Raw genomic sequence first — 15,499 nt, forward strand, 5'->3', positions numbered from 1 at the left:
TGTTGCTACCCTGTCTGGTGCTTGGCATTAAGGGGCTAAAACAAGGACTGGTCGGCTTGGAGTCAGTATACTGTGTCTGAGTGGGGTATTCATGTTAAACTGCGACATGGTATCTCAGTGAGCTAGCACTATAAATTGGCATCAATCCGGACTAATACAAGCAGCCACACACACATACACACACACGTACATGCACGTCGCTATATAAGTGCAATAATCTTGGACGCGACGTTAAACCCCATTTCACCTCACCTCACTGCTGATACCTCTAACAGCATCAGCAATGGTCACTATAGTGGCACCTATGGTGCTAAGGAATCATTAAAGCTGAAATAAGTTTACTATGAAACCATAAGACCGCTGTATGGTTTGATCATATTCAAGGGAGATAATCGGGTTATATTAATTTATTCGTATCTGAAACTATGTGTTTCATGCATATCATGAAAAATTATCAACATTTGAGGCCTCTGAATTATAAATTGTGATTCTAAATATCCTGATATCAAAGAAATCACAGATACAATTGTCCATAACTTGTTAAAAACATGAATACATTTGTGACAATATCCACCCCAAAACTAATTAAATGATAAAATGAACACAAGGACCAGTTGTGTGGGAAGCACCATCATGCAAACATGCTGTTATATAGACAATGAGATATTAAAGTTAGCAGTGATGAAGATTTCTTGCAAAAAAAATAGAAAAAATTACTTTCATTTCAGCTAAATGTTTAAAATAACATAGGAAATAATTTCTAAAGTAAACATATGTAACATGTTCTGACTGAAAGACACAAACACTTGTGTTGTGATCATAGGACCTAAATGTATTATTTTTTCCTTAAAACAAGTTTTTATCATATTTGAAGCTGCAGAATATTTTCCATTACTTTAATATCCAAAATTTTCAGTCTCACCTTTCCAAAAGAAAAAGATAAAACCCTACTGAATATATAGTCAAATACAGAAAAACACAAACAAAACAACAGGAAAAGATAAAAGAGAAATAATATTAAAAGAACTTGAATCCTTATACCGCATATTAGACACAGACAAGTACATGACAAGGAAGGATATTTAGGGAAATAGTATGTGTACAATATGTAGTGTTCCTGGAAATAGTTCTCCTTAACATACTGGCGTATGAATCTTCTGCTGAAATTCTCCCAATCACCGACATTTTGCGCCTATATTCATCCGCCTTTGCCTGTACTGGGCCACTTGGCCCCCGACTATTTGTTGATGGAACAATTCCTGATAGATGCAGGCAAAGAATTATGTCAAATATTAGTTGTAATACAAACACTGAAACACCCAATTAGTTCAAAAGCAAAACCAGATCATTGTTAATAGCAACGTCCAATTCAAAGTTGGAAGGATCTTCTTATTGCTTTTCATTTATGGAGGTCACAAACTGTATGCAATCATCCCTCATAGGTTAATGAAGTACATAATTTAAAACAGTTATCTTATTAGTGCACAAAACCAATAACATAATTAAGCTCTACAAATTTAGAAGGGAGTCACATCTTCCACACAGACAGGCCTACAGATTACTGGTTGGAACTTTCATGATGGAGATTGTCAGTTTAACTGTTTAATTTAATCACTAATGAACTCATCATTTCCAAACAAATAATTAAGTTTGATCCCAGTAGGTGAAATTTAATTTTTGCTTATTTTAATTTCATCATCCCAAAGTGGCTTCCACAGGAGATATGGCTTGGGTGAGATATATATGAATACTAAACGAGCTCTCGTGTAATACCAATTTAATGAAACGAGTTAATTCTCGTTCTGACGAGCGAAAGCCAGAACCTTCACGAGCATTAAATTGATACTACACGGGGGTGAGTTTAATATTTTATTATAACTTGCTGTTTCAAACCTTTTTTCAGAATTTTCGTGTGTGAGTATAGGCCGACATCTACGCGATCCACAGCATAATCCAATTGAATTTAACAAAACAATACTTCAAACACGTCAAAAGCTGCACATATTAATTTAATACCATGCAACAGCCCACCTTAAGAATTCAGGGTTTCTTTCCAGAAAGTTATCGTGGCGCTAAGGTTATCAATAACTCCCATATACCTAGACGTACAAGTGTCGTGGCGCTACGATCGCCTAGTAGAACTGGGTCCTGCTAAAAGCGGCGTAAAACCATACTCACTCACTCACCCGATGGATGTTTTAGTGAGACACGTTATTGAGTAAAATGAATTAAATATATGTGACAACGGATATCTTGGAACACTAACAAGCGTGCATGTTTCACATTCACAAAACTTGTCAGTATTAATTTATTCCAATGTCTAGTTAGAGGATGGAGAAGTTGATGACCTGTCTGGCAAACAAACTGAAACCTCTTATTTCCAAGATGAATACTAGTTAAATGATTACCATTTCTAGACAAAGACATATTCTAATTACGAAACAAATCCAGTTTGTCTGCCTCCAAGTACTAGTCGGTACAAGCTTTTGATAATGAAAGTTATTTACCAACATCTGTGATTCCCTTTAAAGGGGAAGTGTACACGCAAAAATCACTTTCTTTCTTTTTCTAAATAAAACGCAATTTTAGAATTAGTTAATATCTGTGTTTGAAAATGTAAACTCATTTTTTTCACAGTGAAAGTAGGAAGCTCACAATAGTGTGAAAATGATATGCCGTTATGAGGCCTTCGTTTTTCGAGCTAAACAGGCCTGAGTTATCCCCCTTAGATTATGACGTAATTGGTGCCAATTCAACTGGGTCCCTGTCTATTCTGAACGCAAAAGATATCAAGTACAAGTTTTCGGTAAAACAACATGGCCTACGACACACTCCGGCGCAGTAGTGACTCAGCATAACACAATTCTGGCTGGCATCTGAGACGCTAGAATCACAAAACTGTACCTACACCACGTGAAGCGGCTCTAACAAAGCATGATGACGTCATAATGTTTATCAATTGGCACCAATGACGTCATATTGCAAGGGGCATAAGCCATGGTGTTTTTGTTATGGAAATAGAACACTTGGTAAATGTGAAAAATATAAATCGTTTTAATGCAAAAAATATGTTAATTAAATATGATGTTTTTATATTTTTGTCTATGACACTTCTATGTTAACACTTTTAATGTGGAAAAAGTACAAGAAAAATTGGTTCATTTCCGTGTGAACTTGCCCTTTAAACTTCTGCAATGTATGGGAGTGTAATTATAAGCAATGAGGGTGAAGTCCACACAGCTAGTACACACTAATGACCTGGCTCTAGAGCAACCACTGCAATCCAAACACTTGACTACATAGCAACAGTATCTGATACACACTCTATACTATGAGGAAGCTGTGGTGGATATGGATATGGATATGGATATGGGACTATTTGTTGGCTGGGCTCAAAATCAAAGGGACCCGTGAAGATCCGGGGTAGAATAGGTCTTCAGCAACCCATGCCTGCCGTAAAAGGAGACTGTGCTTGTCGTTAGAGGCAACTTACGGGATCGGGCGGTCAGGCTCGCTGACTTGGCTGATGCAATCACTGGATTGTCTGGTCCAGACTGATATCAAAGGTGGGATGCTCAGTTTTGTTTGTTTGTTTGTTTGTTGTTTAAGGCCACTCTCAGCAAACTTTCAGCTACTCGATGGCGGTCTGTAAATAACTGAGTCTGGACCAGACGATCCAATGATTGACATCATGAGCATCGATCTACCCAATTGGTATACGATGACATGCATCAACCAAGTCAGTGAGCCTGACCACCCAATCCCGTTAAACACCTCTTAAGACAAGCATAGTCACCTGTTATGACAAGCATGGGTTGCTGAAGACCTATTCTAGCCCGGATCTTCAAGGGTGGACCCTCTACAGAGTCCACACTAGTCATGGAAGAGGCTTCATAGGTCTCACTGCACACTCTAGTATTTATCTGCTTATCTCACCTCATACATATTACTTAAGTATTACAATGCAGTCCTACAGAGTACATGTATTGGTAAACAAACAATCTTTGGCTAACTCTTTTACATATAGTACTATTGTTATGAACATAAAGCTACTATTAATATTATTCATTTATGCTTTATTGAAAGTCCCCAATACTATTGACTATGCTAGAGCAGTGTCACGGCACACCACACATATATGTTTGAGGGGGTATTGTGGAGATTGCATACCCTTTTCCTCGGCGAAGCGGTACAGTCCAGCCATGGGATCTGCCCCTGGGGAGAGGACGAAGATCAGCGGAGAGAAGTAGTTGGAGTCTGCATAGCACAGAGACAGGTCAAAGGTCGGGGGCTCTATGTACAACTGCCCCATCCTCTCCTGAATGTACGTCTGGACAGCTGGCACGATCTGGAGTCAAACAGCCATAATAAGGTGGAGGAGGTGGAGAAGGATCAGAAGAGTGAAGACGAGTGACAGATAAGAAGAGGAAGTGGACTGAGAGAAAGATTAGAAGAGGTAGATGCTGAGAGAAAGAGTGAGACATTAGAAGAGGAAGAGGCTGAGAGTAAGATGAGACATTAGGAGAGGAAGAGGCTGAGAGTAAGAGTGAGACATTAGGAGAGGAAGAGACTGAGAGGAAGAGTGAGACATTAGGAGAGGAAGAGTGAGACATTAGAAGAGGAAGAGGCTGAGAGAAAGAGTGAGACAGAAGAGGAAGAGGCTGAGAGTAAGATGAGACATTAGGAGAGGAAGAGGCTGAGAGGAAGAGTGAGACATTAGGAGAGGAAGAGACTGAGAGGAAGAGTGAGACATTAGAAGAGGAAGAGGCTGAGAGAAAGAGTGAGACAGAAGAGGAAGAGGCTGAGAGTAAGATGAGACATTAGGAGAGGAAGAGGCTGAGAGGAAGAGTGAGACATTAGGAGAGGAAGAGGCTGGGAGGAAGAGTGAGACATTAGAAGAGGAAGAGGCTGAGAGTAAAATGAGACATTAGGAGAGGAAGAGGCTGAGAGGAAGAGTGAGCCATTAGAAGAGGAAGAGGCTGAGAGAAAGAGTGAGACAGAAGAGTAAGAGGCTGTGAGGAAGAGTGAGACATTAGAAGAGGAAGAGGCTGAGAGGAAGAGTGAGACATTAGGAGAGGAAGAGGCTGAGAGGAAGAGTGAGACATTGGAAGAGGAAGAGGCTGAAAGAGTGAGACATTAAAAGAGGAAGAGGCTGAGAGAAAGAATGAGACATTAGAAGAGGAAGAGGCTCAGAGAGAAAGTGAGACATTAGAAGAGGAAGAAGCTGAGAGAAAGAGGAGTGAGAGATTAGGAGATGAGGGAAATGGGAGGAGAGAAAAAGTGAGCAAACAAAAGAAGGCTGAAAGAGGAGAAAAAGAGAGGGCGTAAGACAAAGAGGGGCAGAGGGATTAGCCAAGTGGTTAAAGTGTTCGCTCGTCACGCTGAAGACCTGGGTTTGATTCCCCACATGGGTACAATATGTGAAGCCCAATTCTTGTGTCCCCCGCCGAGATATTGCTGGAATATTGCTAATAGTGGCATAAAACAAAACTCACTCACTCATTAAGAGTGAGTGAGTGAGTGAGTTAGGTTTAACGCCGCTTTTAACAGTATTCCAGTTATATCGCGGCGTGTCAGCTTAATGTGGGAGGAAAGCCCGAAGTGATGCAGGTCTCAGACGTTTACCACTTCGGTGAAACCCACGAGCACGGGTATGGTGCTGACAAACCTAGAAACATAATGGGGGCGAACCAGGATACGAACCCACAATCATAGGTTTCTGGCATGCCCAAGGGACGCAACTCTGCACAGAGAATCGCGGCGCCTTTGACGACTGGGCCACCTGTGCCCCCCACTCATTAAGACAAAGAAAGGAGATGATAGACGATAGAGAGTAACAGGAGAGAAGAAAAGATAGTGGAGGCGTTGGTTCAGGTTAAAGCTTTTGTAAGTTAAACAAAATGCACTTGAACTCACTTTGTCAGGTCGCAGGCAGCGGAGAGCAATGAGTTCTTGTAACTTGGAGAGGTTATCTCCCCATGGTTCTGGCAGTCGCTCTGTATGGGGCGTGGTGGAGTCATAGACACACTTCCAGTCTGAGATCTGGGCAACACATCACAAGTAAATAGCAACTTGTAAACTACTTTCCTGCAACCTGGCACCAAGTCCTATGATCACTTTCTAATTACCATATTCGACGTAATAAGCGCTCAGGGCACCCTCAAAATTAGAAATAGGGGGCTCTTATTAGAATATTATTTTGAGTTGAAAGATCATAAATTTCATGGTTTATGCTGACAGCCTGAAATGTTTATATACGACAGATTCTTCCAGGATTTAATTGCCCATAATTAAGGGTGCATATAACATACGAGTGCGTATTATACACAAATAAATAAGTCTTGTGTACATTAATCAATTGGAAGAGGTGCTAATTGAGATTGTTCACTAGCCAATATATTAGCAAATATCGCCGTGGGCGCTTATTAGGGCAGGGCGCTTATTACGTCGAATACGGTAATCATAAAAATATAGATTCTGGTCCTACTTTACCTCAATACTAAGGAACCATTACAACACAGCATACAAATCATAATGTTTTATGATTGTAATTATGAAAACAGAGAAGATAAGAGAATTAGGAATAGAAATCAAGATCTGAACTAACATTCTTCTGGAAATGATCCATGAATCCCTGGAAGGCTGGTAGATAGGAACATCTAACAATCTCAGACCACGACTTCTCTGGCAGCCACTGGTGTGCAGGGTTAGGGAATGGGTTTTCCAGCGCCACACCTCCCGTCAACAGGAACCGCCACTCCTGGTCATCCACAAGACCTCTGTCAAAGGCAACATCACACACTGTAGCACATTATCTGGTAGTGATAGATCATCCACAACACCAAAAAATGTTCCAAAGACCACAAATACGGGAATTTTTGTATAATTTGTTAGACCATAATTGAAAATATTTTGCTTCTTTGCTTTGAAACAACAGACTTGTTTTGTATTGAGTCAATTTGTTTTCTTAACAGTCAACATTGTACATATAATTACTCTTGACCAGGTCTGTACATACAAAAACAAGGACCCGACACCGAGGTGGTCAGACCGATAGACGATATACCGAGGTGGTTTTCACATATTGACCTCGTCAAAGAGTAATCATTTGTTTTGTTATACTCAATCTCATTAAAATCAGATCTTAGTTCTCACTATTACTAAACAAAGATCTGAGGACATCCCATTACGGGTCAAGTCAGAACGACCTTTCATCCGACCAATCAAAGCGTCGCTTACCAGATCAGGAAAGTGACAGTCAGAATGTGTTTTCTAATCATGCAACCTCCAAAACGTTAACACGGGGTGTTCCGAACAACAGTTACGGCCCCTACGACAGATTCCGTCAAAATCATCGTCCATCTCTCGCTTCCGCGGGATAAAAATATGAACGGAGGAGGCGTTGTATAATACGTGGGAAGCACTGCCATACAATTGCAACCATACATTAGACATTCCAGAACGTTCGTTAGTTCAGTTTTCAAAATTTTAATCAGGAACTGTGTCAACTTATTTTTCAAGCGAAGTCTGAAATGGAAGTCGCCAGGTTGAAATGAGTGCCGTAAAGCTCGAGAAAACTGCTTTCTAATTAGCTGATGTCGACTTCTTGTTAGTCATTTCAGTGGTCGGTCAAAGTTCGCGAAAGGTGGTTCTGACGTTGTACTGTTATCATACTGCATTATGCCACTAGCGGCTGTGATGGTGTATAACATATTAGAGTAATCTCCCTTGGCGACCTAGCCGTCGGGACCCCCTGTTTTACCAGATGTACCACCCGTGTATTTATGGCAATAAATACAAGATGGAACACAGAATGTCGTTCTCCATTATTTATTCGTCGGAGGCAGCAACAGCCTAGGGCTAGTTCAAGTGCTACAAATCATTCCCAAATCGTGAGAATATTACAGACGTGACCCGTAATTGGATGTACTAAGATCTTTGTTTCGCAGCAGCGAGAACTTGGGTCTGATTTTAATGAGATTGTGTTATACTAAAATTTACTTCAATGTTTATGATTTTAAACTGTCCTCTGTTTCATTACAGTAACTTAGCTGTAAACCATGAAATGTTCGTACCAGGTGCCATCTTGTTTTCTAGCAGACGAGTCAATATTCATAACGTGACAGGTCAATACTGATCATGTTACAAGTCAATATTCGAGGTCACTGTCAGTCACATGATTTGGGGGTCCACATTGTAAGTATTGTTTTGTCATGTGGTACGGATTAACCAATAGAATTGCAAGATTCTTAACAGAGGTATAACAATGAAACTTACCTCCCTTTCTCCAGCCCAATGCACAGGAGAAATGAGAAGAGCAGTTTGTCCTTCTCAAACAGAGAGCGACAGACGTTTTTGTAGATGCTGTAGGTGAAGTGGTCGTTCAGGTTGTAGATCCTCACATTAAGCTGCTCAGAGGGCTCGCTGTTCATGATAGACTGAAACACACACAGCTTAGGTCATCTACAGGATCTAAACAGACCAACACTAGGCTACACTGTACTGACATCGGGTAGATCCCCATGTTGGCTAGACTGTTGCCCCACATTGATGAATAGAATCTGCATCATCCCAAGGCAAGGGAGTTAACAGACTGTAAAACTAGGCTGGAATTTCTCGATTTGATCGTAGTGCCACCAGTGGCTACTACAAGTTATGTCCCTTCTATATCCCTCCAACTGACCAATCAGATTGCACCTCTCATATGCAATCAAAATGGTGGTGCCTAGTCAAGACGAACTGATTGATAATCAAAATCTATATTGTGATAAAGCGGGTCTTACTTGGTGAAGCATCAAATCATGTGAGCACCTTCATTAAAAACATGAACAGATTTGAAAAATATCTATTGACGCCAAGTTGGTGGTAGACATGCTTTGCAAATCCTGCATGGACGGCAATTTGCGAACCGGATGTCGATTTCGTTACGCGATTTTGATTGGACTGTGCATAGACTCATTAGTCCAGCCAAAATATAACGCCAAGACTCCAGCCAAGTTCAGCAAGGGTTGAAACTGGACTGTTATGTGTAGGAGAAACCATGTCTCCAAGGGATTACTAGAGATTGTAAACCCTCACATGAGGGAACGTCCCGAGGGGGCCGAATGTGAGGGTTTACAATCACTAGTAATCTCGAGGAGACATGGTTTGTCCAACTTATAAACAGACTCATCGCATAGACAACGTTTTTAATTAAATAACTGTAATAAAAACTCTCAAATGTATAACCTGTATCGGAGATGAAATATCGTATCCAGTCGTGAACTCGGTTCAATGAAACCGGTGCGAAATGCGAACGGTGCGAAATCTGCACGTGCGTCTTGTAGACTGATCGTAGTTTTTGTTCTATCAAGGGTTTACAATGTATGTAAGCCCTCCTGCGAGGTGTTACAATCGTTGTAATACCTCCTGCGAGGTGTTACAATCGTTGTAATACCTCCTATGAGGTGTTACCACAATTTCAAAAACTCCATATCGAGTTACACAAACAGCCAGTAGGTTTATATAATCAGTTAACACCTTTGCCTCAGGAACATGTAGAACCTGATGAAAAAACACTACCCCGGTAACGTCTTTGCGTTGGGAGAAAAAACCCATCAAAACTCATTATGGCGTGTATTATGCTCACCCCCTTCTAGACAGCTGGGTTTTTTTTTTAAAAAAGTGTGCACTATACTCAAGGAAATACGGTATCTGTGAACATGGTGTTACCTGGGCACAGACTGTAATTTGTGGAGAAACCTGTAGATAGTGTCACCTGAAGATTGCTAGTTACCTGTAGATATAGGTTGATGAACCAGGTGAGGGAGTACTGATACATGGGGTCAATATTGGCCAGATCGGAGATGGTGAAGAACAGCATGCTGCCGTGTTTCGCTACCTGGAACACAGAGGACACTCAAATCACAGGCATGATCATTTCATCTTACTATTGATGGATGAGACTACCAAGGTAAGAGGCGACTAACGGGATCGCAAATTGTGTTGATCGATGGTCATGATGTCAATCACTGGATTGTCTGGTCCGGACTTGATTATTTACAGATCGCCGTCATATAGCTTGAATGTTGCTGAATGCAGCGTTAAACATCAAACAAACCAAACAAAACCAAGCCAACTTCTTTGATAGGCATTTAGAAGTTGGAGTACTAATTAAGGATAAGAATCTATGGATGAACAACTTCTTTACTACAATTAAGAGCGACGTTTCGGTGTAGGTTCTAACACCGTTATCAAGCAAGTGATATACAGAGTGTGGTAAGAATCTTTGGATGAACAACTTCTTTATATCACACACACTGTATGTCACTTGCTTGATACCAGTGTTAGAACCTCCCCCGAAACGTCGCTCTTAATTGTAATAAAGAAGTTGTTCATCCATAGATCCTTATCCTTACTTAAAACCAAACCAAGTTAATGCTGTACATATGGCTGCAGCAGTACTGCCACAACATGGATGAGGATGAAGCCTTCTGACCACGACAGAACCATCATTCAAGGTGCTAGGCAGGTATATGACTATCAAGAAGATAATTTACTCACTGGCTTGTAGCCATTTCTGACTTGGTCGATCTCTGCCTCGGTCTGAGATGCGATCTGCTGTTTCTCTGAGATCTCCTCTGACAGAACCTTGCTTGAGGACAATATTTCTATGGCTGTCTCATCTTCCAGAATATTTCCCTGAAAGACATCATGTGACATATATAATAGCAGACAGGGTGTATCTAATGGGGACTGTCCATGACAGTGACTGGAAAGAGGACAAGATAATGTGTAAAGTACATCTCCATCCATCAGACAAGCTTGACTTCATTAACAAAACCTTTGCCTGTCATACAAGCTTGATGCTTCAGGAACTACTATTTGAAGACATAGAACACGATTAAGTCCATGTACCAATCTCATTAAAATCAGACCTTAGTTCTCGCTACCGCTAAACAAAGATTTGAAGACATCCCATTAGGGGTCACGTCAGAACGACCTTTCATCCAACCAATCAGTGTGTCGCTTACCAGATTTTGAAAGTGACAGTCGGAATGTGATTTCTAATCATGAAATCTCCAAAACTTTAATATGGGGTATTCCGAACGATAGTTACGGGTTTAACAACTGAATCCTTACAATCTAGACCATCTATTAGCCATTCCAGAATGTGTTTTGTTCAGGTTTCAAATTTGTAATCGAGAATTTGTCAAAATATGTTTCGAAGCGTAGTCGCCAATTTGAAATTAGTGCCGCAAAGCACGAGAAAGCTGCCTTCTGATTGGTCATTCCATTGGTCGGTCAAAGTTAGCGCAAGGTCGGTCTGACGTGACCCGTAATGGGATGTCCTCAGATCTTTGTTTAGCGGTAGCGAGAACTAAGATCCGATTTTAATGAGATTGGTCCATGTTAGTCCTCTAGGCATTTCGATGCTCTAAGACTACCATTAAAGTCCTTGGACACAATCAAGAACAGATCTGTCACTCTGGAACCTGGGTTGTTGACAATGCCTCTAGGTTCTGTGATGTTGACAGGACCTCAAAGATCTGGAATTTTTAGAAGACCTCCAGGATCTGAAATGTTGACAAGACTTCCAAGATCTGGAATTTTTAGAAGACCTCCAGGATCTGAAATGTTGACAAGACTTCCAAGATCTGGAAAGCTGGCAATACTTCTAAGATCTGAAATGCTGGCAGGACCTCCAAGATCTGGAATACTGACAAGACCTCAAGGATCTGGAATGTTGGCAGGACCTGCAGAATCTGGAATGCTGGACAGACCTTGAGGGTCAACTGACCTGGGACAGTCAAGACCTCAAGTTTTTACCCACCTGTGATGTTGATAAGACCTCCAGAATCTTGTCCTCAATCTCTTTCAGCTGGCGTTTGTTCTTGGCGCTCTCCACAATCAGCTGGTTCTTTGTTTCCTCCAGCGCTGGCTTCTCCTTAGCGGCCACAATCCCCAACAGCTGGTCCTCCAGACCCAGGGGGGTGATCATGAAGTTCAGGAGGGTCACCTGTAAGTAGGAGGATTAGATTATCAGCTCAGGTGTATGAATATCAAAGCTAGGTATTCTGAGTATATTCTCTCATTTACCTGGAGCAAGAAGGATATATTACAAATGAGCTACACTGAACAATGCCTTTAATTGCTTTGTAAATGTATTTCATGTACTAAGCTATCAAGTTAAAGGAGAAGAATATCAAAACATTGACAATTCTGACAATTCACAAGCATGGACACCTCAAACAGAAATTGTGAGATCATTAACTCACCTTCACGGACACCTCAGGTAGGTAGTGTGGGTTCGTTAACTCACCTTCACAGACACCTCACTTAGGTAGTGTAGGTTCGTTAACTCACCTTCACAGACACTTCAGGTAGGTAGCGTGGGTTCATTAACTCACCTTCACACTTCACCTTCACACTACTCACGTAGGTAGTGTGGGTTCGTTAACTCACCTTCACAGACACCTCAGGTAGGTAGTGTTGGTTTGTTAACTCACCTTCACAGACACCTCAGGTAGGTAGTGTTGGTTTGTTAACTCACCTTCACGGACACCTCACGTAGGTAGTGTGGGTTCGTTAACTCACCTTCACAGACACCTCACGTAGGTAGTGTTAGTTCGTTAACTCACCTTCACAGACACCTCACGTAGGTAGTGTGGGTTCGTTAACTCACCTTCACAGACACCTCACGTAGGTAGTGTTAGTTCGTTAACTCACCTTCACAGACACCTCACGTAGGTAGCGTGGGTTCATTAACTCACCTTCACACTTCACCTTCACACTACTCACGTAGGTAGTGTGGGTTCGTTAACTCACCTTCACAGACACCTCAGGTAGGTAGTGTTGGTTTGTTAACTCACCTTCACAGACACCTCACGTAGGTAGTGTGGGTTTGTTAATTCACCTTCACACTACTCACGTAGGTAGTGTGGGTTCGTTAACTCACCTTCACAGACACCTTACGTAGGTAGTGTGGGTTCATTAACTCACCTTCACACTACTTACGTGGGTAGCGTGGGTTCGTTAACTCACCTTCACAGACACCTCACGTAGGTAGTGTTAGTTCGATAACTCACCTTCACACTTCACCTTCACACTACTCACGTAGGTAGTGTGGGTTCGTTAACTCACCTTCACAGACACCTCACGTAGGTAGTGTTAGTTTGTTAACTCACCTTCACAGACACCTCACGTAGGTGGTGTTAGTTGGTTAACTCACCTTCACAGACACCTCACGTAGGTAGCGTGGGTTCATTAACTCACCTTCACACTTCACCTTCACACTACTCACGTAGGTAGTGTGGGTTCGTTAACTCACCTTCACAGACACCTCACGTAGGTAGTGTTAGTTCGTTAACTCACCTTCACAGACACCTCACGTAGGTGGTGTGGGTTCGTTAACTCACCTTCACAGACACCTCACGTAGGTGGTGTGGGTTCGTTAACTCACCTTCACAGACACCTCACGTAGGTGGTGTGGGTTCGTTAACTCACCTTCACAGACACCTCACTTAGGTAGTGTAGGTTCGTTAACTCACCTTCACAGACACTTCAGGTAGGTGGTGTGGGTTCGTTAACTCACCTTCACAGACACCTCACGTAGGTGGTGTGGGTTCGTTAACTCACCTTCACAGACACCTCACGTAGGTGGTGTGGGTTCGTTAACTCACCTTCACAGACACCTCACGTAGGTGGTGTGGGTTCGTTAACTCACGGACACCCCAGGTAGGTAGTGTTGGTTTGTTAACTCACCTTCACGGACACCTCAGGTAGGTAGTGTGGGTTCCTCATGCAGGTCGTGATGTAGAACTTGAAGTCCTTGCTGTACTCCACAATGTGCTCCCCAATCCGGATGTAGTCCAGGCCGTTCTGATAGAAAATGGAGAAAACATGATTAATGTTGAATGTTATTTCACATATCATAACCTACACTTACAACAGTCAGTATTTAAACTTTCATAATGTTATCTTAATTTTCAATATATATCTCAACATGTTTAGATTTAAAAATTGAAATGTTATAAAATATTTAGGTTGTTGACAGAAAACAATTTATTCATGTTATTCCTGAAGAACAATCACAGCTTTGTTTATAACTATATAAAATATATAGTACTATAAAATCCCAAGGGATACTATCTCTACAACCACCAAATACAATATGTCCTTATAGTGTAAACATTCATACCATACAGGATTAGGTATATAACATACAAAAATAATAGAATTATCAACTATAAAACTACCTGGGATTTGTTAAAGACCACACTATAATATAAATAGCACATTTCATTGTATTTTCTTTTGACCATCATATCTATTTGTATCATCTACCATACCATCAACAAAGAAAAATCTACACCATTTACATACCATGTCTATATTGTCACACTGAATTCTTATGAACATGCATATCCCACAGACAGGCACTGGTGATAAACATGCATATCCCACAGACAGACACTGGTGATAAACATGCATATCCCACTGACAGACACTGGTGATAAACATGCATATCCCACAGACAGGCACTGGTGATAAACATGCATATCCCACAGACAGCCACTGGTGATAAACATGCATATCCCACTGACAGACACTGGTGATAAACATGCATATCCAACAGACAGGCACTGGTGATAAACATGCATATCCCACAGACAGGCACTGGTGATAAACATGCATATCCCACTGACAGACACTGGTGATAAACATGCATATCCCACAGACAGGCACTGGTGATAAACTTGCATATCCCACAGACAGCCACTGGTGATAAACATGCATATCCCACTGACAGACACTGGTGATAAACATGCATATCCCACAGACAGGCACTGGTGATAAACATGCATATCCCACTGACAGACACTGGTGATAAACATGCATATCCCACAGACAGGCACTGGTGATAAACATGCATATCCCACAGACAGCCACTGGTGATAAACATGCATATCCCACTGACAGACATTGGTGATAAACATGCATATCCTACAGACAGCCACTGGTGATAAACATGCATATCCCACAGACAGACACTGACTGATGATAAACATGCATATCCCACAGACAGACACTGGTGATAAACATGCATATCCCACAGACAGACACTGGTGATAAACATGCATATCCCACAGACAGACACTGACTGATGATAAACATGCATATCCCACAGACAGACACTGGTGATAAACATGCATATCCCACAGACAGACACTGACTGATGATAAACATGCATATCCCACAGACACACTGGAGATAAACATGTATATCTCACAGACAGAGACTGATGATAAACATGCATATCCCACAGACAGACACTGGAAATAAACATACATATCTAACATACATACACTGGTGATAAGCATGCATATCCCACAAACAGACACTGGTGATAAACATGCATATCCCACAGAAAAAAACATGCATATCTCAAGGACAGATACTGGTGGTAAACATGCATATCTCACAGACGCTAGTGATAAACATGCAAAGTTAGGAGTAA

At 41.4% G+C, this 15,499-nt stretch overlaps 1 protein-coding gene across 1 annotated transcript in view; it reads right to left on the reverse strand.

Moving 5' to 3' along the window:
* The window catches only part of LOC124144297 (dynein axonemal heavy chain 3-like), a 179,631-nt gene that overhangs the window by 25,577 nt on the left and 138,555 nt on the right, over positions 1–15,499 (reverse strand). Inside the window, exons 64-72 of the mRNA XM_048396807.1 lie at positions 13,744–13,860; positions 11,813–11,998; positions 10,543–10,680; positions 9,776–9,880; positions 8,278–8,438; positions 6,608–6,779; positions 5,917–6,042; positions 4,171–4,348; positions 1,143–1,259 (exon numbers count right to left, since the gene is read on the reverse strand). Of these exons, the coding sequence (XP_048252764.1) occupies positions 1,143–1,259; positions 4,171–4,348; positions 5,917–6,042; positions 6,608–6,779; positions 8,278–8,438; positions 9,776–9,880; positions 10,543–10,680; positions 11,813–11,998; positions 13,744–13,860 (1,300 nt within the window). The remainder of the gene's footprint in view (positions 1–1,142; positions 1,260–4,170; positions 4,349–5,916; positions 6,043–6,607; positions 6,780–8,277; positions 8,439–9,775; positions 9,881–10,542; positions 10,681–11,812; positions 11,999–13,743; positions 13,861–15,499) is intronic.

This window comes from Haliotis rufescens, unplaced genomic scaffold (assembly GCF_023055435.1).
Source record: "Haliotis rufescens isolate VD_foot unplaced genomic scaffold, xgHalRufe1.0.p SCAF_16, whole genome shotgun sequence".
Classification (NCBI taxonomy): Eukaryota; Metazoa; Mollusca; class Gastropoda; order Lepetellida; family Haliotidae; genus Haliotis; species Haliotis rufescens.